The sequence below is a fragment of the Microcaecilia unicolor genome, chromosome 9, assembly GCF_901765095.1.
Source record: "Microcaecilia unicolor chromosome 9, aMicUni1.1, whole genome shotgun sequence".
In the NCBI taxonomy this organism is placed as follows: domain Eukaryota; kingdom Metazoa; phylum Chordata; class Amphibia; order Gymnophiona; family Siphonopidae; genus Microcaecilia; species Microcaecilia unicolor.
This window is the reverse complement of record NC_044039.1, coordinates 178,332,221-178,357,989: the sequence shown is the minus strand read 5'-3', so window position 1 is coordinate 178,357,989 and position 25,769 is coordinate 178,332,221. Positions and strand designations below refer to the sequence as shown.

The following is a 25,769-nucleotide window of genomic DNA, read 5'->3' as shown; positions in this document are numbered from 1 at the left end:
GGTTTCTGACTTGTGATTTGAGGGGGAGTTTGCACTTCCCAAAAGAGATTTTGATGTCAGTTATATGTCCACTTGTTAGGGACCTAGAGAAGCTCAGTTTTACTTGGACTCAGGCTATGTTTGTTGTGTTTAGCCCATTCTTGATTTGATGTTAGACAGGTAATCAGTTTATTCAGAGCTGTAGGTAAGTCAGGTTCAATGGGTATGAGTAGCTGCACATCATCCACGTAGATGTAGAACTGAGTGGCCATCGACCAAATCAGCTCGGCTAGTGGCTTGAGGTAGATATTGAACAAAATAGGTGACAGTATCGATCCTTGTGGTACCCCACAGGTCAGTGCCCATGGTGGTGATGAGGTGCTGCCAAACATTATGGACTGTTGTCTATCTGAAAGATAGGATCTGAACCAAGCAAGTACTGTTCCATTGATACCTGTTTCTGCCAGTCGTGCTAGCATGATAGCATGATCCACAGTGTCAAAAGCTGCTGAGAAATCTAGCAGTACTAACACCGAGGCAAATCCCTGTCAAGGTTTCTGTGAAGATCATCTAGTAGGGATAAGAGGACTGTTTCTGTTCCATAACTGGGTCTGAAACCAGATTGTCATGGATCTAGCCAGTTTCTTTCTTCTAGCCAGTCACTGAGCAGAACACAGACTGTATGTTCTATAAGTTTTCCTAGCAATGGGATTTTGGATAGTGCCCAGTAACTTTCAAGTTTGCCCTTTTTAATGCTGTTGGTAGTTGCCCATTAGAAAGAGAGAAGTTCATGATTTTTGTGGCGCCTTCTATGAGGCCCATACTTGCCTGCTGCACTATCTTTGATGGGCAGGGGTCGAGGGAGCAGGTAGTTGGTCGAAGATCTGTTAGGAGTTTGTCAAGGCTCTCCTCTGTTATTGGGTTAAAAGTGTCCCATATGTCTGTTTCAGGAGGGGGCCAGTTTGTGTGCTCCTGGTTAGCTGGTTGGAGACTGGGTGGTACTGCCTGTAAATCCTGGTGGAGACTTTTAATTTTGTTGGCAAAGTATGCAGCAAAATCATTGCAGTTCAGTTTTGAGGCAGGTTGGTTCTGTTTTGGGGGGTGCAGTAGGCTGTTTACTATACGGAACAGCTGCTTGGTTGAATTTAGCAGCCTGTGCAATGCATTGAGAGAAATGTTGTTTTTTGATTGCTGTTAAGGCTTGGCGATACTTTGTCATGTGTTTCCTACAGTTTAGACTGTCTTCATCCAGGCAAGATTTATGCCATTTCCTTTCAGTTTCCATCTTTCACGTTTAGGGATCCGAAGGTGACTGTTTGTGAGTGCTACATGAGATCTTTTTAGTGGTGCCATTTTCTCAAAGGTCTTGGCTAAGTGTGTATTCCAAATGTCAACCTGTTCTGACATTGTAGTTGTCTTTTCATCCACATGTGGATAGTTCAAGGCCTCTAGGAAATTCTCAGCGGTCAGCTTTTTTTTGTCGCTGATCTCCTTCCAAACTCTGGGAGGTACCATTTGTTTCAGGTAGTCACTTAGGGAAGACTTGATTAGAAAATGGTCTGACCATGATAGGGGTATTATCTCAATACTGCTATTCCAGAATTCTGGGATGCCAACCCCTTTGTAGAATACCATGTCTAGTATGTGACCTTTTTCGTGGGTTGGAGAATTGATAATCTGTGTGAAACCTAGTGCTGCAATCGTGTCCAGGAAGGCAGCTGTGGTGTAGATTGAAATCTCCCATGATCACCATCCTCGGGTAATTCAGGGTCACGAGTAATCAGGACAGCTAATGTGTTGTTACGAGGTACTCGGTATACCATGAGCAGCAAGATTGGTTGCTCCTCTTCAAGCTGGATTAAAAGAGATTCTGATTCATTTAGTTGGGTAAAGGTGATTCTACACAGTTTGATTGTATCTCAAATCAGGACTGCTACCCCTCCACCCTGTCTTCCTGGTCTAGGTTGATGTTGGATGTTGAAACCTGTTGGACATAGTTCAACCAGTGGTAAACCCCTGTTTTCATCTAGTCAGGTTTCACTTATTCCTAAAATGTCAAGATGCTGTTTGTGGATGACATCATGGATCACTGAAGATTTCTTAGCAGCTGATCTGGCATTCATCAGTCCTATAGTTCCAAAGGGTGAAATGGGGTTGTTGGGGGTAGCTTTGGTATGGCAGTGAGGTGATCTTTTAAGCACTATTATGTAGATGTTTGACCTCTTGCACTTTTGCCTTCTCTTTGGTTGGTGGGGATTATCAATTAAAGGTATTACAGCAGTTTTTGGCCAAGAAACTGAGGACATCTTTTACTAAACCACGCTAGCAATTCTCAGCATGACAAATGCACCACAGGCCAATTAATTTTGAATGGGCTGCGTCACATTTGTCACGCTGGAATCACTAGTGCAATCTAGTAAAAGAGGGCCCTGAATGTTTATATTTAAAACCATTTCAGCTGATGTCTTTTGATTGCAAATATGTGAACTTATACTTATGTACCCCAATAATAGATTTCAATAATGAATTTAAGGAGTAGGTCAGTCATCAATGCTCAATCAAAGCAAAAAATTTTCTATTCCTGTTGTATCACCCGGAACTGTATTAGGCTAATCCCTTCACTTATTTATCTCCTTGTTTGATTTTTCTCTGGTGTTATACCATTAGTTTTACTTTTTCCAGAGAACTATTGGGAACAATTTTGACCATTCAATCAACACAGCAGGCATTAAAACCATAAAAACTTATCGCATATGACATAAACCATGCAAAATATTCAAGCTTTTTACTCATGCTGAGATAATTGATCATTTTTGTGGAATTCTCAAAACTTAGATAAAATCTTCCAAAGAAGCAAATAGGAAAGTGTCATGAGATGCTTGCAAACTCAGCAAGCTAATTAAATATAATTTGTATATTCACCATAAGTTAATGTGAGAGAAAAAGAAATAGTCATTCACTGCTGCAATTATTTAATTAGTTATTTAATTAGACTTATTATTTGATGAATTCAACATACGCCTTTCTACATACAAATATAGGTACTTAAATAGTGAGATACTGTCAGCAAACACTTGCAGAGAAATAGCCTAGTGGTTTGCAATTCAGGCTGAAATCTAGGAAAGCCATGGTTCAAATCCCAATGACATCATTTGTGACCTTGGAAATGTTATTTCACTTTCCATTGTCTGAAGCAGAGAAATATCTACCATGTTCAAAAAGTGACTTGCCTTGAATTAGGAACAAAGAGGCAAATGATTAAACCTTTTCAAACACAAACATTTTAAATAAATATGTGAAATGTGTGTTGTATGTTTAAATCCCACACACATACATTTTACTTTAAAGAAAAATTTAATGATATATAAGGAAACATCAGCCTACTATCTTATTTTTAACCAAATAATCTTTCAGTGTTCTAACAGTAAGAAACACCCATCTAAAGAAATCTGTTGTGACATATAGAACAGGGGAGATGTTTTAATCATATAATACAGGCGTTGAAAAATGTTTGCTAAAACATTTTCAACCTAGTGTATTTGGTTTAACATCTCTGTAGCAAAGACAGTCCATACTTGAACCTTTAGGGGTAAATACAATACTAATTCTCAAGAAAATAAGAATAGCCATACTGAGTCAAACCAAAGATCCATCAAGCCCAGTATTCTGTTTCCAACAGTGGCCAATCCAGGTCACAAGTACCTAGCAGAAAAGAACACACATTCATTTGCTTTAAAATTTATGCCAGAAAAACTATGCACACACATTTACCCCTTTTTGGGTGCATAATTTTTCTTAGGCAAAATATGTATATACCCTACCCTTGGGAGCACCTTTTCAAATTACAGAAAGTCAAATGCATATAGGTTGTACATGTGTAACTGTACATGCATGTTAGAATGGGAAATTTTACAAATGACAATTTCTACAGCTACAATACAGGTCTAAATTTAAAACTATGTCTGATCTTCAAGACCCTCAAAGGAAATGGCCCTGAGTACCTAAAGAATAAGATGATCCTCTACACACCACCAAGGACACTAAGGTCCTCTCAAGGATTATCACTAACCACACCTTCTCCAAAAGACATTAAACGATGTGACACCCACAAGCGAGCCTTCTCCGAAGTAGCCCCCATACTCTTGAATTCAGTGCCTGAATTCAAGACTATCTCTAGACTATATCTTAACACAAGACTATCTCTACTTTAGGGAGCAGGTGAAAGCCTGGCTCTTCAACCAGGCCTTTAATGGAAGAAGTAACTAACTTGTTAGTCTCACCCACACACACGAGTGACACAGGCTGCATATACTGCATCAGGATATGTTTATCCACTTCTACCCTAGCTGAGATCATATTAAACAATCTCTGACCTCATGTGCAACTTTCTTTAAATTAATCCTTACTTTCTAACTCTTCTTTCTCTCTTACTTATCTATATGTTCCATCTTTGCTTTACCCTTCATTATCAATTAAAATGTTCTATTATGTATTGTGTTGACATTGTAAGTAGTATACTATGCCATACTTTTATTGCTATTTGAATATTTTTACTGCTGTAATTGCCTATTGCTTATGTTTGATCTATTCTTACTGTACACCACCTTGAGTGAATTCCTTCAAAAAAGGCGGTAAATAAATCCTAATAAATAAATGAATACATTGTTTTACTCATGGATTTGAAAATTATCCTCCTAATGTGTAGTTTGCAATGGTGCCTGATCAATTGTGTAAAGGCCTCAGGCATCATTTCAAAAGCATATTATCATTTCAAAGGAGATAAAGAGTTTCTAAATTGTCATTTACTGTATTGTGTACAAGGTAGTCTGATGTGTATAGATAATTCTCCGAGGACAAGCAGGCTGCTTGTTCTCACATGTGGGTCGACGTCTACGTCGGCCCAGGAATCGGCATTTTGCAAGCAAAATAAAAACAAAGTTTTGCCAGAGTCTTCTGGCGTGCATGCAGCGCACACCATGCATGTGCGGATTGATTTCCCGCCCTTCGTGTGAGCATGTCCCATCAGTTTTCTCTGCGTTGAGGTGCAGTAGGATTTTTTTCTGCGCTCCTCTCGGGCCCAGGGAACAGTCTTCGCGAGTAATCACTATTTTCTCCTATTTTTTTCTTTCTTTCTTCTTTCTTTAAAAAAAAAAAAAAAAAGAGCTCCCGTAGTGTATTTTTAGTTTTGTTCCCTTTTTAAAAGTTTCCTTTGTTTTTCGACCGGTCGGGTTATTCCCTCATTTTTTTTGTGCCCCTTTTCTTTAACAGGCACAATCGCGTCTTTTGATTTCGCCGGAGCCTTTTTTCCTTCCATGTCATTGAAGACAGCCAGCAGCTTCAAACATTGTACTCGGTGCAACTGGACCATCTCAGGTACCGATACCCATGCCTGGTGTATCCAGTGCCTTGGGCCCGACCATAGCCCAGCTGCTTGTAGTCTGTGTCGTCATATGAAGAAATGGACCCAAGCATCTCGAGAAGCCCAACGAGAGAAGCTTTTTGGGGCTCGGTCCAGTCCTTCCACATCGACATCGGTACCGAGGTCAGCAGCATCAGCGTCAACATCGAAAGAAGCATCGACGTCGGGAAGACAGGTAATGGCTGCTGAGAGACCAACTCGCGCTGGGAGCAGTGAGGCGTAGAGTGGGTCTCTACCTGCCTCGAGGCCTCCTGTTACGCAGGCCCCCTGGGACTGACCTTCGTCGGACCCAGCCCCGAGGGGACGTGAGGATTCCACGTCCTCCTCATCGGTACCGAGGAGTCTCGATGACGGTTGTCGAGCGAAGGCGAATAAACACTGTCATCGTTCTCCTTCGACACACGGTACCGGGAGCTCCGGGGCGTCAAGAGAGTTGGCACCCGAGAAGCGTCAACGCCAAGAGGATCACTCCCCCTCGATACAGGAGATGCTGATGCATCGGTCTCCTAGCAGCCCGGTACCTGCTCCCAAGCCTCCATGGATTCTGACATCGCCTGTTCCACCGACCCCGCAGCCTTCTCCGATGGCAGCTCTCAACGAGTGCATCCGGGCCTTGTTTCCAGAACTTCTGGAGGGACTGCTATGACAGTCAGCTTCGGTGTCAGGGTGCTTGTACCTTCTGTACCGTCTGTTGCAGCGGTGTCTGGCCCTTTTCCTGCGGTGAGGTCCCCGACTGCGGTGCCGCCTGTGGCATCGGCATGAGCTGCCACCGAGGTCAAATCTCCTTTGACGTCGGTGGAGGGAGCTTCGCCGCAGTCGGACCGGGCGTCAGCCTCTCAACATCGCCATAGAGGGCATCGTTCCTCAGCTTCGAGGCAGGTTCAGTGTCAAAGTACCTTGGCACAGGCATTATCTGACACTGAGCAGAAGTGTTCGTGAGAGTCAGAGGAAGATCCCAGGTACTTTTCTTCTGATAAGTCCTTTGGGATTTCCTCTGATCCTTCCCCTCTGCCAGAGAGGAGACTGTCTCCACCAGAGAGTCTATCTTTTTCCTCGTTTGTCCGGGAAATGGCTACGGCTATTCCCTTCCCTGTGGAGGTTGAGGATGAGCCCACGGCTGAGATGCTCGAGTTCCTGGATTATTCTTCTCCACCTAAAGAGTTCCTCTGCATAAGGTACTGAAGGAAGTCCTTATGTGAAACTGGTCGGCCCCTCTGTCTGGCCCTGTGGTCCTGAAGAAAACTGAATCCCAATATCGGATCCACGGTGAACGTAGATTGATGAGGTCCCAGTTACGCCACAATTCCATGGTGGTGGACTCCACCCTCAAGAGAGCCAGGAGTACTAGAGACTGTGCTTCAGCACCCCCAGGCAGAGAAGCTAGAACTCTTGATTCTTTTGGGAGGAAGACGTATCAGGCCGCTATGCTCACTGCCAAAATCTAGTCATACCAGCTGTTCACGAGTGTGCACTTGCGGGACTCGATACGGCAACATTTGAGCTTGGTTGATGCACTCCATACAGAGCTGGCCAAGCCTTTTCGCCAGGTGGTCAGGCAGCAGAAGGCGTGTCGAGAGTTTCTGGCTAGGGGTACATTTGACTCTTTTGATGTAGCATCCAGGATCGCTGCTCAGGGTATAATGATGCGTAGACTCTCATGGCTGTGCGTCTCTGACCTGGATCATTCTGTCCAGCAGCGAATGGCGGAGGTTCCTTGCCAGGGGGGACAACATTTTTGGTGAAAAAGTAGAGGATCTTGTTGATCAGATCAAGAAGCATAATGATGTTATGGATTCTCTCTCCCACCGGGCGCCTTTTGCTACTGCCTCCTCATCTAGGAGGTATTTTGGGGGGGGGGAAGAGGAGTGCTCCCTATTCCTATTCTAGACTTAGGTACACTCCTGCTTCTCGGCAGCCTACCCAGGTTCAACCCCAGTGCACTCGTTCTCATCGACAGCATGCGTCTAAGGCCCATACTGCTCCCCAGCAAAAGAAAGGGACGGGCTTTTGACTGGCTCCAGTTAAGCATAGCCTCAATAAAAGTATCCGTACTGGATGACTTGCCGGTTGGAGGGAGATTGATATTTTTTCACCAAAGGTGGCCTCTTACAACCTCCGACCGGTGAGTTCTTCAATTAGTCCGGTTAGGATACACCCTCAATCTGGAATCCAAACCTCCAAATTGCCCACCAGGAGCTCATTCATACAGTTCCCAGCACAAACAGGTACTCCTGCAAACTCCAAACTCCTCCTGCAAAGTAAAGTAAATTCTGACTATTTAAATTCCAAACTTCTCAACTTTCTGGCTATAGGTAAGATACCTGATATTCTCTTTAATTTAATGCTTATTGCTTAATTAATTTGCCCTGTGAACCCTCTTTCTTTCTTTCTTTCTTTCTTTCTTTCTTTCTTTCTTTCTTTCTTTCTTTCTTTCTTTCTTTCTTTCTTTCTTTTCCTGCCAAGCTCTGATAGAGAGGATAGGCTGTTCAAACTGCATTGCATTGTGGCTATAAAGTTGCATTTTACATTGCTGAAACTGCTATAATTATTGGGAATATTTAGATTTATTTACAAAAGGAAAGTTATATTCTAGGGCAATTTGAAAGTTAAATCAATTGAAAATTCTTTGATCAGACTGTACCATTTCTGGTCCCATCTAGAGAATTTCCTTGATACAGCATTTAGGTGACACACTGGGACTTACCAGTGTCATGGGATCTCAATGTCGTTCTCACCCAGCTGATGAAAGCTCCTTTTGAGCCACTGAATTCCTGCCATCTGAAGTACTTGATCTGGAAGGTCATTTTCTTGGTGGCTGTTACTTTAGCTTGTAGGGTCAGTGAGCTTCAGGCCTTAGTAGTGCATGCACCTTATATTAAGTTTCATCACAACAGAGTAGTCCTTCGCACTCACCCTAAGTTCCTGCCAAAGGTGGTGTCGGATTTCCATCTGAACCAGTCAATTATCTTGCCAACATTTTTTCCCCATCCTCATACCCATCCTGGCGAATGCAGTTTGCTTACCTTGGACTGCAAGAGAGCATTGGCCTTTTACGTGGAGCAGACAAAGCCCTTCAGACAGTCCGTCCAGTTGTTTGTTTCTTTCGACCCCAACAGGAGGGGAGTCACCATCAGAAAACGCACAATCTCCAATTGGCTAGCAGATTGCAATTCCTTCACTTACGCACAAGCTGGACTGACTTTGGAGGGCCATGTCGTGGCTCACAATGTTAGAGCCATGGCTGCGTCAGTGGCTCACTTAAAGTCAGCCTCCATTGAGGAGATCTGCAAGGCTGCAGCGTGGTCATCAGTCCACACATTCACATCTCACTACTGCCTTCAGCAGGATACGAGACGCGACCGTCGGTCTGGGCAGTCGGTACTGCAGAATCTGTTCGGGGTTTAGAATCCAACTCCACCCCCCTAGACCCATTTTTGTTCTGTTCCAGGCTGCACTCTCAGTTAATTGTTTATGGTTTCAGGTCAATCTATGTTATGTCCTCGCCGTTGCGAGGCCCAATTGGCCAATGTTCATTGTTTTGCGTGAGCCTGGTTGCTAGGGATACCCCATATGTGAGAACAAGCAGCCTGTTTGTCCTCGGAGAAAGCGAGGATACTTACCTGTAGCAGGTATTCTCCGAGGACAGCAGGCTGATTGTTCTCACAAACCCACCCTCCTCCCCTTTGGAATTGTTATTTATTTCTTTATATGCCTTTTGATTTAACTGACGGGACGTGCTCACGCGATGGGCGGGAAATCAGTCTATGCATGTGTGCTGCACGCTCGCCAGAAGACTTTGGCAAAACTTTGTTTATATTTTGCTTGCAAAATGCCAATTCCTGGGCCGACGCGGACGTCGACCCACATGTGAGAACAATCAACCTGCTGTCCTCGGAGAATACCTGCTACAGGTAAGTATCCTCGCTCTATCATACATTTATCCATTTTAATCTTTTCCAAATGTGTTTTTGAGAAATGCAGTTCAACAAATATTAGTTCATTAGAACATAGCATGGATTTTAGTCAGATTAAATAAGCAGCTAAAGCTATTGAAATAAAGAATAATAAAATAAAGTCTGAGTGGAACCATTTCCTGCAAACAGGACATGTTAGCATGCTGTAGATCCTAATTCCAAGTTAAATATAAATATTTTAACATGGAAATACCTTCACATTCAGATGCCTCTGTACTGTACTCTTCATGGTTTGACAGCAAGCGATTGAATTTTTTCTTATGCTCTAAACCAGCTTGTGTTGCTTTGTCTGAAATTGCTGACCGAAAACTCTGAGAGCGTGATACGGAGATCTCAAACTGTTTAATTACTTCCTCATCACTGTCTGAAGATGTTGTTAGCTCCTCATCCTCCCCATAACTGTTCACTAAGAGAAAACATAACACAAGCTCTTGACAATTGTTCCACCCTATATGATACTATAAGCAATGGAAGGGCCAGAGAAAATCATATCTATTTCTGTTCAGTTCAAAACATGGACTTATACTTGAGACTAACTTAATAGTTTGTAGTCAACCTGTTTAGGCTTCTTTATTTGTTTGCCTGAGTGGACAGATTATCTGCTGACCTGTATTTTTACCATCTTGGGAGTTATAAACCTTCTCCTCACTTGTGAACAGTAGAAAAAGAAAGCCTTTATTTAACAGCAATCCATTATTTATCTCCAACCTGCCTAAAGTTAATAATCTATAAACATGCATATATTTCAAAACTGTGAAAGCTCACAGTAAAGTTCACAGGGCATAATGACTGACACCATAAACAAAAATACTAAGCTAACATACTCTAACTCCTCATATCCATATCCTCAGTTCTACAAAAAGGAAGATGACATTCTAATTTATTTTACTTGCCTTTCCAAGGAGAATGTTCAAGGCAAGTAACAAAATAAAACAATCACAGAAGTTATTCATTCATACAACACCAACACACCATTAATGATCAATATTTATAGTGTACCTGGATAGAACTCTAAACTTTGCTTTGAATGCATTACATCTAGTAGTATAGCTAACAATTTGCAGCAATATTATTCAGATTCCACAGGTCTATGCAAATTGTCTTTATATATTCTGTTTATATATTATCTTGACTGATAATATTTAAACAGAAAAAAGGAGGAAGGCAGAATGATTGTCAGTGTCTATAATAATTGGGTAAATTGAGTCCTGAGGATGGGAGGATTGACTTACCCATGACCATATAAACAGCTAAAAAGTGTTATAGGGGCTCTTTTACTAAGCTGCACTATTGTGCTTAGCACGCCCTTATGCGGGTATTTCCCATGCACTAAACCTATTTCTTGCTGTGCCGTGAAAAAGTCTTTTTTGTATTTGTTTCATTTATGGTCATGTGCTAATGTTACCATTACTGCAAACTCCTGAGTTAACCAGTTAGTGCACACTAATCTGCATGTGCTAACTGGTTACTGCTTCCACATTCACTCTCCATCCACTCTTCTCTCCTAACATGCCTCCTCAAAAAAATTACAAAAAAATAAATGCACCCAGAGAAAGAGTAGTGTAGCCAGCAAAGCTCTTCCAAAAAGACAACAGGAGGACGACTGAATAAGAAGTCAAACTTTATTCTTGAAGAGACCTGACACGGCACCGTGTTTCAGCAAAACGCCTGCCTCAAGGTCTAAAACCATACAGTAATAATAGAAATATGAGCAAACATTTACAGCATACAAGATTTAAGAAACCAATAAAACAATAGTTACAAAACTCAATGAAGGTAATTAAAATGACAATATATGCAAATGGTTAAAAGAACACAAACATATATCGAATCTGAACTGTAGCTACTTAAAAGACCAGAAGAAAATAAAGGAAAGGATAAACAGAACTAATAAAATAAAATGTACATATTTTGTGATAAAATAATCAAAACGGACAAAAAGGCAGAAAATGCACCTGTCAGAAAGGTCACAATCAAATGTGGCCTAAGCTGGTCAATTGAAATGCTGTCTGTAAAAAAGAGACAGATAGAGAACAGACTCATTTTCTGAGAGCTAGGAGCTCATTACATTGAGCACATACATAGGACATCTCACCAACTGGGAGATAATCAAACATGTGACACTCAATGCAAAAAACTGGATAGCACCCTTCTAGCTGCTGGACTACTGTCTGCATCTTAGTATTATAGAGTTGTTTAATTAAAACTTCTTAAGGTACTAGGGATATCAGATGAATATAATGAGCCTTAAGATTGGTGTAATTTGTAATTTATTTAGGGTTTGCTTCTTAGAAACTAATTAAATGTAATTAAAACCCTCTTGTTATCTTAATTAGAATAATTGACCAGGGGCGTAGCCAGACACCCAATTTTGGGTGGGCCTGGGCCCAAGATGGGTGGGCAGAAAAACTCCGCCCTGTCCCACAAGTGATTTGGTCTTCTCTCTCTTGCCTGCATACCATATGGTCTCTCAAACATACCCCCCTCCCCCACACACCTTTTAAATAGCAGATTTTCACCGGCAGCAACTAATACACACTGCTCATGTTGGCCCCACAGCCTTCCCTCTGATGTGTTTCCAGATAGACGGGAATACATCAGAGGGAAGGCTGTGGGGCCAGTGTGAACAGTATGTATCAGTCGCTGCTCGCTACAGGTGAAGAACTACTATTTACAAGGTATGCAGGAGGGACGGTTGTTGGGAGTTTTTGGCTGGTGGGGCTTGGGGATCCCTGCCAGCCACATCATAGGTGTGTTGCTACTGGGTGGGCCTGAACCCAAAGTGGGTGGACCTGGGGCTATAAGATATAAGAGAGGAGAAAGAGTGCAAGTTTCAGCACCATAGAACCACAGCGAATTCATACTATTTTCACTAGTAAATTCTATTCCCTTTCCAATGTGTTAGCTCAAAATGAGAGCTCCCTCCAGGATTAAAGCAGAAAAATGGCTTCTGGAAGCTGACTTGAGCCAACCCCCAAGCCAGATGGCATCACCATTGAACAATGGCAACAACTCTTACCCATAGAGAGCTTAACGCACTTGCAGCCTGCTTTTACTAGTTTAAAATGTTAGAGTAGCCTAATTGTTAGTGCAGTGAACTAAGAACCTGGGAACTGGATTCAGTTCTCACTGTAGTTCCTTGTAACACTGAGCAAGTCAGTTAACCCTCCATTACCCCAGGTTCAAAATGAGTACCTGTATATAATGTGTAAACCCCTTTGATTGTAACCACAGAAATGCAGTATATCAAATCCCATCCCCTTTCCCTTTTAAAGCAAGTATTGCAGATTGGAATGCTGTCATTATTGTTAAACGGAATAACTACATGGGAACTAACACAACAAAGCTATATACTGACTCAGCATTGTTTTAATGTTTCGTAATAAGGTAGCTATGTCCAATATTTTTCAACATTCAATTTTGGAGTAAAAATAGCAAAGAAGAAAAAAGCAGTCAGAAAGTACTATTATAATAGAGATGATTCCAAAATGCCACTGCCTACCATCTCTTTTCCCTGGTATACCCTTCCTATTCCTGATTGATTGTGTGTGGTTCTCTTCTATCCTGGCACATCATGATTATTTTGTTTTATTGTGTACACCGCTTAGAAGCCAGTTCCTGGCATGTACATTATATCAAATGTTTATAAATAAATACTGTTCTAATAACACTTGTATACTGTACATGTTGAAGTCTTAAGAAGCGTAATATTGATTCCAGAAATAAAGCCATATATTACTTGCACTAAAAAGATGCACAAACACAGACAGAAAGTTCACAGGTATCAAGGGAATTTTCCCATTCTCTGTCTACAATAACAACTTTTGATAAATCAAGCACATGGAGGGGCATAATCGAACGAAAACGTCTATCTCCATGGGCATTTATCTCCGAGAAGGGGTCCGTGAAGGGGCGGACCGAACCGTATTTTTGAACAAAATAGACGTCCATGTTTTATTCGACAATTTGTGAGCTGGGCATTTTTGTTTTTCAGCGATAATGGAAAATGAAAGCGCCCAGCTCAAAAACGAATAAATCCAAGGCATTTGTTCGTGGGAGGGGCCAGGATTCGTAGTGCACTGGTCCCCCTCACATGCCAGGACACCAACCGGGCACCCTAGGGGGCACTTTTACAAAAACAAAAAAAAAGGTAAAAGAGCTCCCAGGTGCATAGCACCCTTCCTTTGTGTGATGGGCCCCCCAAATCCCCCTCAAAACCCACTGCCCACAAGTCTACACCATTACTATAGCCCTAAGGGGTGAAGGGGGGCACCTACATGTGGGTACAGTGGGTTTGGGGGGGTTGGACGACTAAGCATTAAGCAGCACAATTGTAACAGGTAGGGGGGGATGGGCCTGGGTCCACCTGCCTGAAGTCCACTGCACCCCCTAACAACTGCTCCAGGGACCTGCATACTACTGCCAGGGAGGTGGATATGACATTTGAGGGTGAAAATAAAAAGTTGTGAATCATCATTTTTTGTGGTGGGAGGGGGTTAGTGACCACTGTGGGAGTCAGGGGAGGTCATCCCCGATTCCCTCTGGGGGTAATCTGGTCATTTAGGGCACTTTTTGGGGCCTTATTCATGAAAAAACAGGGTCCAGGAAAAGTGCCCTAAATTCTAGCTACAAATGCATACTTTTTTTCCATTATCGGCGAAAGGCGCCCATCTCTGTTCGGGTGATAACCATGCCCCAGTCCCGCCTTCACCACGCCTCCGACACGCCCCCGTCAACTTTGTACGCTTCCGCGATGGAATGCAGTTGAAAACGTCCAAGTTCGGCTTTCGATTATACCGCGTTATTCGTTTTTGTGAGATAAACGTCCATCTCCCGATTTAGGTCGGAACTTGGGCATTTTTCTCGTTCGATTATAAGCAGGATGGGCTACTAAAGAGCCGCTATAAACTCTAGCACAGAGAGAAATACTGTATCCATTCTTTAAAATGTACAGTAAAAGTGGAGACAGTTCTTTACTGGATACCTCCTTTTAGAAGCCCCAATGCTGCACGATGGCAGCCTATGCTATAATAGAATTTGGGGGCCCAGATTCCATTATAAAATACTATTGTAACATAGACCTGGTGTAACTGTGGGCACCCAAATGCAGCAAGGGCATGCGTAACTTACTGTATTCTGTAAATTGTATGCATATGTGGCAGCCCTACCCATGCCTCTCCCATGTAAATGCTCCTATGGATTTACACACTTATACCACTTATGTGCACCTTTACGGCCAATTTAACACACATAACTTAATTCAATAATGAGCCAATCAGCACTGAAAATTGGTGATAGCAACCAATTATCAGCACAAATTGGCCCTAATTAGGATTTCCGCACATGTCATATTCTATAACGATCTATGCATAAATCCTAATGCGCTGAATTATTTGGGAGCATGGCTAGGGCTGTTCCGGAGGTGTTCCTAAATTTTATGCACATATATATAGAATCACGTCAAACCGTAGATGCCTACAACTAGGTATGTGCAGTTATGCGCTAAGCACAATTCTATAAAGTACGCATACTCCTTAATGAATAAATTTAAACAAACAATTGCAACCGAGGAGTGGCCTAGTGGTTAGGGTGGTGGACTTTGGTCCTGAGGAACTGAGTTTGATTCCCACTTCAGGCACAGGCAGCTCCTTGTGACTCTGGGCAAGTCACTTAACCCTCTATTGCCTACCACATTGAGCCTGCCATGAGTGGGAAAGCGTGGGGTACAAATGTAACAAAAAAAAATAAAAAATACTTCTCTTACAATTTGACATGTCCAGTGCCTTCGACATGGTCAACCATGACATATTACTACACATCCTGGAATACTTTGGAGTGGGAGGCAATGTTCTTAACTGGTTTAGAGGATTCCTAACAACAAGATCCTACCAAGTAACAACTAAAGCAGAGATATCAGCCCCATGGAAACCCGAATGCGGAGTTCCCCAAGGGGGAACCCTCTCACCAACACTCTTTAACCTAATGATGACACCACTAGCCAAACTACTAGACAATCAAAATCTCAACCCATACATTTATGCAGACGATGTTACGATTTACATCCCATTCAAAAATGACCTAAAGGAAATCACCAACGAAATCAACCAAAGCTTCCAAATCCTGCACTCATGGGCAGATGCATTTCAACTAAAACTCAATGCAGAGAAAACACAATGTCTCATAATTGCTTCACAACACAACACAAATAAATTCTCCACCATAACCACTCCAAACTTCTCCCTCCCCGTCTCAAATAATTTGAAAATTCTGGGAGTTACCATTGACTGAAATCTTACACTTGAAAATCACGTGAAGAATACAACTAAGAAAATGTTCCATTCCATGTGGAAACTCAAAAGAGTAAAACCTTACTTCCCAAGGGCAATGTTTCGCAACCTGGTACAGTCAATGGTATTAAGTCATCTGGACTATTGCAATGCACTTTATGTTGGGTGTAAAGAACAGACCATCAAAAAACTTCAAACAGCCCAATATACCGCAGCTAGACTCATATTTGGGAAAACAAAATATGAAAGTGCAAAACCCTTGAGAAAGAAATTACACTGGCTCCCACTTAAGAACGCACCACGTTCAAGATCTGCACAATTGTTCATAAAATCATCTACGGAGATGCCCCGACCTATATGCTAGACCTAGGGGACCTACCACCCAGAAATGCAAAAAATTCTTCCCGCCCCTTTCTCAACTTACACTTCCCCAGTTGTAAGGGATTAAAATACAAACTAACTCACGCGACCAGTTTTTCTTATATGGGTACACAGCTGTGGAATGCACTTCCAACTCATCTGAGAACGATCAACGAACTAACTAACTTCCGCAAATCTCTGAAGACTTACCTCTTTGACAGAGCCTATAATGAGAACCCATAGCTAACCTCAACACAGCACCTTTCAACTTCAGGCAAAATGTATCTCTCTATAATTACTTGATCAAATTTTTTTGTCTTCCTTGACTTCTTTGTAACACCAAAATGTACACTGTGTAACATCATATGTACACTTCACCCTGTATGGTGATGCCACTACAGGTCATTGTAAGCCACATTGAGCCTGCAAATAGGTGGGAAAATGTGGGATACAAGTGAAATAAATAAATAAAGTGCATTAAATTTTCAACACTGATTTTACAGAATTTGGCCCTTAGAGAATAATACTGCCATATACCTGCTATGTGTACACTTAACTGAAAAAGTGCCGGTATTCTGTACACTTACACACTCGAGTGGTGTGTAAATGTGGATGCCCTGTTATAGGATTGCCCTTCACATGGCTAGTATCAACAAAAGAGGCTGTTCAGGTCTGCAACAAACAGCAGGGAACAGAGCACAGAACAGATCAGGAGTCCAGAAAATCTTTTATTGAAAGAGACCCAATGCGGCCAAGCTTCACCAAAATAGCTGCATCAGGGGTTGAACAAAACACTAATAAATAAAACATATAAATACAAAATAAATATAATCCATAAAAATAGTAAATCATAAATCTCAAGCATGTGTTCATGTAAAAAACCTCAGAGTTAAAAACACACCATAAATATGTGAACAATGCATAATAACATGTGATAATGAAAGTACAACAAAAATGTATTTTTTTGCTCAAGTCAGTAATGAGAGAGCTATCCTTAGAATAAATTAACAAAAGAAACCTCAACCGCCTAGGAAGCCTACAAGGATGGCATTCTCCTATAGGCTTCTATCACAGGTTTCATAAGATGCTCTGAAAAAAGTCACAATAGAACACAACCATATTAAAACTTGAACCAAAGTGATATAAAACCACTGAAATGTAAAACAGGCAAAAAGATATACCAGCTTATAATTGAAAGTGATCACCGGCCATCTTCTGACACAAATCGGGAGATGGCCGGCGATTTTTTAAAAGCGGCGAAATCAGTATAATCGAAAGTGGCATTTTTGACTGCATCGCTGCTTTCCCGTCGCTTCGCCGGCGAAAGTTCAAGGGGGCGTATCGGTAGATAAGCGACGGCGGGACATGGGCATGGCTACCAGATGGCCGGCTTTCGTCGATAATGCAAAAAAAAAAAGCGGCGTTAAGCAGTATTTCGCCGGCTTTACTTGGTCCTTTTATTTTCACGACCAAGCCTCAAAAAGGTGCCCCAACTGACCAGATGACCACTGGAGGGAATGGGGGATGACCTCCCCATACTCCCCCAGTGGTCACCAATCCCCTTCCAAACTAAAAAAATAAAACTAAAAACCTTTTTTGCCAGCCTATATGCCAGCCTCAAATGCCGTACCCACCTCCATGACAGCAGAATGTGTTGTATCCTCCGACAGCCTTTCCATGGTTGCGATGTGGCTCTTGGGTGAGCGTGACACCTTTTCTGTTAGGTGCCCTGCAGAGTCACATTAGCAATGCATTGTGGTGGGTGTAGGGTACTGAGCTCTACTCCCCTGGTGCTTTTCCCCCCCTGTTAACTGGGTCAGAGTGTGCCCTGTTTTGTTTCCTGTTGTAGTCCATGCGGTAGTGGCCATTTTTGTAAGCAAGTTTTAGTTCCCTTTCCTGTGTTACCCACGTTAGAGAACATAGTTCTTACCTTGCATGGTGCTGAAAGAGGGCATTGTACACCATTGTGCCAGCTCTGACCTACTGCTAATCTTAGTACCAGGGGACTCTTTGCCAGTGGGGCACAACCTCTGATCTGCAGTTAACTGTGAGTAAACGTGCCTATTTCAAGAAAGGACTTTTTCAGAGAGATTAGTCTTCAGGTGTGAACTGGTATGCCAAAGTTATATAGCAGCAATAAGTCCTAGAGGCTGTATGCAGGTCCCTGGAACAATTTTAGTGGGTGCAGTACATTTGTGGGTAGTGGGTTTGGGGGGGGGTTGGGGGGCTCAGCTCCCAAAGTAAGGGAGCTATGCACGTGGGAGCTTTTCTGAAGTCCAACGCAGTGACCCCTAGGGTGGCTGGTTGGTTTCCTGGCATGTCAGGGGGGCCAGTGCACTAAAAATGCTGGTTCCTCCCACGGTCAAATGCCTTGAATTTGGCCGGGGTTTGAGATGGCCGACATAACTTTCCATTATCGCTGAAAAACAAACCCGGCCATCTCAAACCCGGCGAACTCCATGGCATTTGGCCGGGCTAAACCGTATTATCGAAAAAAAGAGATGGCCGACCAACCTTTTCGATAATACGGTTCCGACCAGCTGTAGCGCCACCGCCAACACAGATCGCCGGCGATCTATTTGGCCGGTGACGTTCGATTATGCCCCTCCAATATACCAAACGGAGTCACAAACCAATGTGCAGTGTGCATGTGTTATATAGTGGAATATCATGTAAATAGTGGAGTGAAGCAAGCAGTCACTGTAATTAATGGTGGCTATCTACAAAACAAAACACATGTCAAATCCAAAAGGACACATTTTGGTGAACGTGGCTATGTTGGGTCTCTTTCAATGAAGAATTTTTTGGACTCCTGGTCTGTTCTGTGTTCTGTTCCCTTCACATGGCTATCCACTCTCACAAAGAGAAAATTCTGGTGCCTACCTTTTAGAACTGGGCCACAGGAGGGAAAGAAAGTTAGAAGCTCAGCAGTAAGATTTATATTGTATTCAATTTATGAATGGTATAACAATATAAAACTTGATGCACACTTTTATTTGGCAGCTTGACCTCCTTAGTACTATGAGACTACTGCTAGGGGGTATCAGAGGTGCCATTTTGAGCCTGAGAACTGGTCAGGGCAGGTACATTCAGAGATTGCTCCTGTTTGTCAGTGTAGTTTCCCTGCTTTGGTGGGGGAGGCAGTGTTAGGAGCTCAGATTAGTGGTGGTGAGGAGAACTTCCCTCTCCCAGATTGGCATCTGTTACCCTTCACTTCTCTCTCCCCCTCCCTCTGGCTTTTACTTTTCTCTCCACTCCTCCCCCAGACATTCCACACTCACATACCCACTATCACTTGCACTCCTCCCCCTCCTTCCAGGCCTGCTGCCAGGAATCTCAAGCTTCCCAACTGTTCAGTTGTAGCTGCAGCAGGGTGATACAATAACATATATCTATCTATAGATAGATAGATAGATAGATAGATAGATAGATAGATAGATAGATAGATAGATAGATAGATAGAGAACAAATTTTGAACACTTTGAAGTCGTTTCATTTACATACACTGTTTCTCTGTGGGATTGTATATTGTTGAGTGACCGCTAGTTTCCTATTGAAATTGTTTATCCTCTCTGTTTGGTTGGTGCGGACCAGTGCTAATGGCTACCATGGATAAAAGGTAACCAGTGCTGTAAAAACCCTGCACTAGCTGCTTGACACAGGTATGGGTGATTTGCAGGTGTGACGGGGGGTGGAGGCAGCTAGCATGTGGACCAATACCACACACTAGTTATTATGACTGCTAATAGTGTGGCTGCACTTAACACTACATCAAAAGTGCATCCAGTAATGCAGGTGCCCCACCTTCCTCGGAACAGTTGGCTGCTACAGTGGCCATTCCCCCTTTCTAGTACTTCCCCCTGACAATACCCCCATGCTCCCTCAAATGACTCCCCCCCACCCAATCAGATCCCCTAGAAGATCCCCCACCACCCACTTATCCCTCTCCAAACCCCTCCCCTAAAAACAACCCTGTAGTTAAGCCCCCTTCTCAGCACAAAGCTCCCCCCCTTCTCCTTCCCAGCCCTCCCCCCACTCCCCAACCCCACAAAAACCCATATTCTTGTCGTCTTTCCTTGCTTTCCAGATATTTATTTTCTTTTTTCCTTTGTATGTGTTTTGTATTACTGTACCTATACTATTCTCCTCTCCATCCTCACTCACAAAAACCCCTTATTCCTCACCTCACTTATCCTTCTCTATCTCTCCATAATTCCCTCCTTTTATCTCTCTTGCTTCTCTTCCTCCATTCCCTCCTTGCTTCTTTCCTCCACACCACTCTCTTCCATCTTTCTTTCAATCCTACTCCTTCCCACTCTTTCTTCTCCTCACCATTCTCTCAGCTCTTTTTCTTTTCTGCTCATCTGTCTCTTTTGCCCCTTCATCACACTCCCTCTCCTCTTGTCTTTACCAATTTCTCTTCCTTCCACCTTTTCTCCTTCCTTTATCTCCCCCTCCCCAATCTTTCCCCTAACTCTCTCTTCCCATCTTTCAACTTCTCCTCTCTTCTGTTCCCCCACGCATTCTCTCCTTCTTTCTCTTTTACTCATTCTTCCTGGCACACTCTCTTTCTCCTGCTCTGTCCCTCCCAGGACTCACTCACAATCTCCCTCCTTGACATATTCTCCCTACCCTCTTGTACACTCTTTATCTTCTCCCTACCTTTTCTCAGGTGTTGTCACTCCACCCTTAATTCCTCCCTCTCCCAGCAGACTGTCTCCCTTTGAACACATTCTGTACCCCTCAGATTCGGAATCTCTCCCTCTCCCCTTCCCCTCTAAGGTGTAGCATCTTTCTCTCCCCTCACCCACAACAGGCCAACATCTCTCAGTCTCCTTCCTCTCACAGCCATAGTCAAACAGTAAAAACATCTAGCTTTCCTTTTCGATTATGGCTGTAAGATGGACGTTTTTTTTAACTGAAAATATCATTTTCAAAAATATAGCCATACAGGTAGCCCTACAGAATAGAAGTTTAGCCTAATGCAATGGCGTTCCTGGGGGGGGGGCGATGGGTGCGGTCCGCCCCGGGTGCATGCCGCTGAGGGGGGGGTGCCACACACCTGTCCGCTACGTTCGTTCTGTGCTCCCTCTGCCCTGGAACAGGTTACTTCCTGTTCCGGGGCAGAGGGAGCATGGAAACGAACGAAGCGGACAGGCGCGCGGCACCCCCCCCCCCCCCAGCGGCGTGCACCCGGGGGGGTTCCTTCACCGGGGGGTTCCTTTCGCTGGGGGGAGGGTCGCGCTGTACCCGGGGGGCGGGGCGCATCGGCGATCCGCCCCGGGTGTTAGCCCCCCTAGGAACACCACTGGCCTAATGGTTAGTGTAATGGACTGTAAAACAAGGGGCACAGGTTCAAACCCTAATATAATATTTTTAAATTTATAAATGTGATCCCTCCAGAACCTGAAAAATACCTACTGTACCTGAATGTATACCACTTCAATAGCCTTCAGGCTTGCAAGTGTCTTATATATTTAAGTACAGAAGGTAATTTTTTTTTTCTAGTTGTTTTAGAAGGCTAAGAATTATTTAAAAATAAAAGTTGGAGTAGGATTTGAACCTCCCTTGGCTTATAGCCCACTGCATTAACCACTAGGCTATTTACTACTTTATTCAGAATTGCTGTAATACCTACAGCAGTTTCACTTTCAGGGGAGAGGGAAGGGACCAGCAACCTCTGAGGGTTTAAGAGGGGGTCATTCCTTAATCCCTCCAGTGATCAACTGCTCAATCAGAGCACCTTTTTGTAACTTGGACGTTACTGAAACAGGTCATTACTTCCCATCTGAAAATCCCTATTGTATATCCTACTTTTGGGCCCTCTCTAGTCCCACCTAGAAACATGCCCCCTTGCTATTTGGATGAACTGCAGTATGAGACATCCAAATTCTGAATTACCAAAATCAAGATTTGGATTCTTTTTAGTAGATGGATGGGTTTTTTTAAGGAATTTTATGATGTCCATCTGCTTTGAAAATGAGCACCATAATTTTCTTTTGTATCACAAGTGTTGTATGTTCCCTTAAACCAATAGGTCCCATAGAGAATCCAATTTTAATTTTCTAACTATATAAGTAGTTTTTATTACCTGCATTTTAGAAAAGTAAATTTCTCTGAAATTGAAAAGTACAGTTAAAAATCAAACTTCTCGGAAAGTCACGGCAAAACAAATCATTTTATCTGCTCATGTATCTTAACTTCAATTAGCTTTAATATAATAATTGTACACCAGAAAGCTGCGTTTTGAAAATGACAGCAAAACTAACAGCAACTCCAAGAGGTTCATCTCTTATTCATTACTGTCTGTGGATGCTAAATGAAGCGTGTCTATTTTCTCTCTTGCATTACCACTGACAACCAGGTCTTCAATAAGTGGCCAGAAAAGGTTGCCATGGAAACAAAAAGCATTCAGCATATCTCTTGTTTTCTTCCAATTTATCTAAAATATGGAACATTACCTGAAAGAAAAATCAAGATGTAATGCTTGAAAAAAAATAAAAAATATATATACACAAGCAAAAAAAAAACAAACCTGTAAAAAGTCCATTAGTGTCCCTTCTACTAAACATCACTTTAAGAAAGACTGCCAGGAAAGTCATATATGCTTGCCGTGGAGGGGCATAATCGAACGTCGCCGGCAATCTATTTTGGCGGCAGCGCAACAGCTGGCTGGAACCATATTATCGAAAAAGATGGCCGGCCATCTTTTTTTTCGATAATGCGGTTTAGCCCAGCCAAATGCCAGAGTTCGCTGGGTTTGAGATCGCCGGTTTTGTTTTTCAGCGATAATGGAAAAAATGCCGGCCATCTCAAACCCGGCAAACTCCAAGGCATTTGGTCATGGGAGGAGCCAGCATTTGTAGTGCACTGGTCCCCCTGACATGCAAGGACAGCAACCAGGCACCCTAGGGGGCACTTCTAAAAATGTTCTTAAAATACACAAATAGTTCCCAGGTGCATAGCTCCCTTACCTTGGGTGCTGAGCCCCCCCCCCAAATCCCCCCCAAACCCACTCCCCACAACTCTACACCGTTACCATAGCCCTTATGGGTGAAGGGGGGCACCTACATGTGGGTACAGTGGGTTTTGGGGGGGTATGGAGGGCTCAACACTTAGCACCACAAGTGTAACAGGTGGGGGGGGGGTGGACCTGGGTCTGCCTGCCTGAAGTGCACTGCACCCATTAAAAACGTCTCCAGGGACTTGCAGTCAGGGAGCTGGGTATTACATTTGAGGCTGGCATACAGGCTGGTAAAAAAAGGTTTTCATTTTTATTTTTTTAGGGTGGGAGAGGGTTGGTGACCACTGGGGGAGTACGGGGAGGTCATCCCCCATTCCCTCCGGTGGTCATCTGGTCAGTTGGGGCACCTTTTTGAGGCTTGGTCATGAAAATAAAAGGACCAAGTAAACCCAGCAAAATACTGCTTAACGCCGCTTTTTTTCCCATTATCCGCGAAAGCCGGCCATTACTACTACTACTACTACCGTGTTTCCCTGAATATAAGTCTTATATTAATTTTTGCGCCCAAAAAGGCGCTAGGTCTTATTTTCAGGGGATGTCTTAGTATTTCGGGGAAACACAGTTGGCCCACCCACCTTCCCTCCGTCGCTCCTGCGCTCCTGCGAACTGGAAGGAAAGTGAAAGGAGGCTTAAGTTCAGGTTAGTTTCGGAGCGACGGAGGGGGGTGGGGTCCGGCGACAGTGTCAAAAGCAGCGGAAAGATCAAGAAGAATGAGGATGGAATATTGACCTCTGGATTTAGCCAGTAATAGGTCATTGGAGACTTTAGTAAGCGCAGTTTCGGTTGAGTGGAGAGGGCGAAAACCAGATTGTAGTGGGTCAAGAATAGCATGTGAGGAGAGAAAATCAAGGCAGCGGCGGTGAACAGCACGTTCAAGTAATTTGGAGAGAAAAGGAAGGAAGGAGATGGGTCGGTAATTAGAGGGACAAGTAGGGTCGAGTGAAGGCTTCTTAAGGAGAGGTGTGACCACAGCATGTTTAAAGGCAGCAGGGACAGTCGCAGTGGAAAGTGAGAGGTTGAGAATGTGACAGATAAAAGGAATAAGAGCAGGAGAGATGGCATTAAGAAGGTGGGTGGGAATGGGATCAGAGGAACAGGTGGTACATTTTGAGGAAGAAAGGAGAAGTGTAGTTTCCTCAATAGTAACTTCAGGAAAGGAGGAAAGGGAATGAGGGGAATGAGAGAGAGGGGAACGGACTAGTGGAGGGAGAGGTGGTGAGGTAGAGAAAGCAAGGTTTATCTTTTGAACCTTGTTGTGAAAGAATTCAGCAAGGGTCTGAGGAGATAATGAAGGGGGAGTTGGGGGAGGGGGCACCTTGAGGAGAGAGTTCAATGTGGTGAAGAGAAGTCGAGGATTAGAGCCAAGAGAGTTGGTCAGTTGGATATAATAATCCTGTTTGGCACGTAAAAGAGCAGATTGGAAGGAGGTCAGCATGAACTTAAAGTGTAAGAAATGAGCAAGGGCCCGAGATTTCCGCCAGAGGCGTTCGGCGGAGCGGGTACAGGAACATAGGTAGCGGATATTAGAAGTCAGCCAAGGTTGGGGTTTTGTACGCCTTACTGGGCGGGTCATCAAAGGTGCAAGAGTGTCTAAGGCAGAGGATAGAGTATTGTTGTAAGAAGAAACAGCCTCGTTGACAGACGTGGATGGTGCCACATTAGAGAGGAGGTTTGAAACATGGGAGGATAGAGATGAAGGGTCAATATCATGAAGATTCCTAGATAAATTAGATAAGATAGGACGGGACTGGGAGGGAGGAGATTTAAGTGTGAAAGTTATAAGATGGTGATCAGAGGAGGGAAGATCAGAGGCAAGGAAACTAGAAGGTGAACAGTTGGAGAAGATGAGATCAAGACAGTGACCATTTTGATGAGTGGGGGAGGTGGAGCATAGTTGGAGATTAAAGGAGGACGTTAAAGCGAGTAACTTGGAAATATAAGAGTTGGAAGGATCATTAGCAGGAATATTAAAGTCACCAAGGATGAGAGAGGGGAGGAAGGATCATGGAAGAAGGCAAGCCAGGCGTCAAAGTCACTGAGAAAGGATGAAAGGGACTTATCAGGGGGACGATAAATGACCGCTATTCGAAGAGGCAGAGGAGAGAAAAGGCAGATAGAGTGGACTTCAAAGGAGGAAAAACAGTGAGATTGAGGTGGAAGAAGGGGTTGAAATCTGGAGGAGGGAGAGAAAAGTAGTCCAACACCGCCCCCACGGCCAGCAGGGTGAGGAGTATGTGAAAATAGATAACCGCCATGGCACAGGGCTGCGACTGAAGCAGAGTCATCAGGGCAGAGCCAGGTTTCTGTTATGGCGAGCAGATGGAGGTGACGCGAGATAAAGAGGTCCTGGATATAGGCGAGTTTGTTACAGATAGAGCGGGCATTCCATTCCATTCCTCTCGAACCTCATCTCTATTTCTCTACTCCCCTCCTCTTCTCTGCCCTTCTCTTGCGCCCTATGGCCATCTGGTAGCCACGCCCATGCCCGACCATGTCCCGCCTTCACTACATTGCCAACTTGCCCCCTTGAACTTTCGCCGGTGCGGCGACGGGAAAGCGGCGATGGTGTCAAAAAAGCCACTTTTGATTATACCGATTTTGCCGCTTTTGAGAGATCGCCGGCCATCTCCCAATTTATGTCGGAAGGTCGCCGGCGATCACTTTCGAAAATAAGCCTGATAGTTACCTTGCCCTCTACCTTATGTTCCTACCCGTAACCTCCGCTC

The 25,769-nt window shown here is 43.6% G+C and overlaps 1 protein-coding gene across 1 annotated transcript in view; it reads right to left on the bottom strand.

Moving 5' to 3' along the window:
- SYT16 (synaptotagmin 16) overlaps nucleotides 1-25,769 on the bottom strand; it is a 240,832-nt gene that overhangs the window by 175,377 nt on the left and 39,686 nt on the right. The window contains exon 3 of the mRNA XM_030213711.1: nucleotides 9,566-9,778. Within this exon, the coding sequence (XP_030069571.1) occupies nucleotides 9,566-9,778 (213 nt within the window). The remainder of the gene's footprint in view (nucleotides 1-9,565; nucleotides 9,779-25,769) is intronic.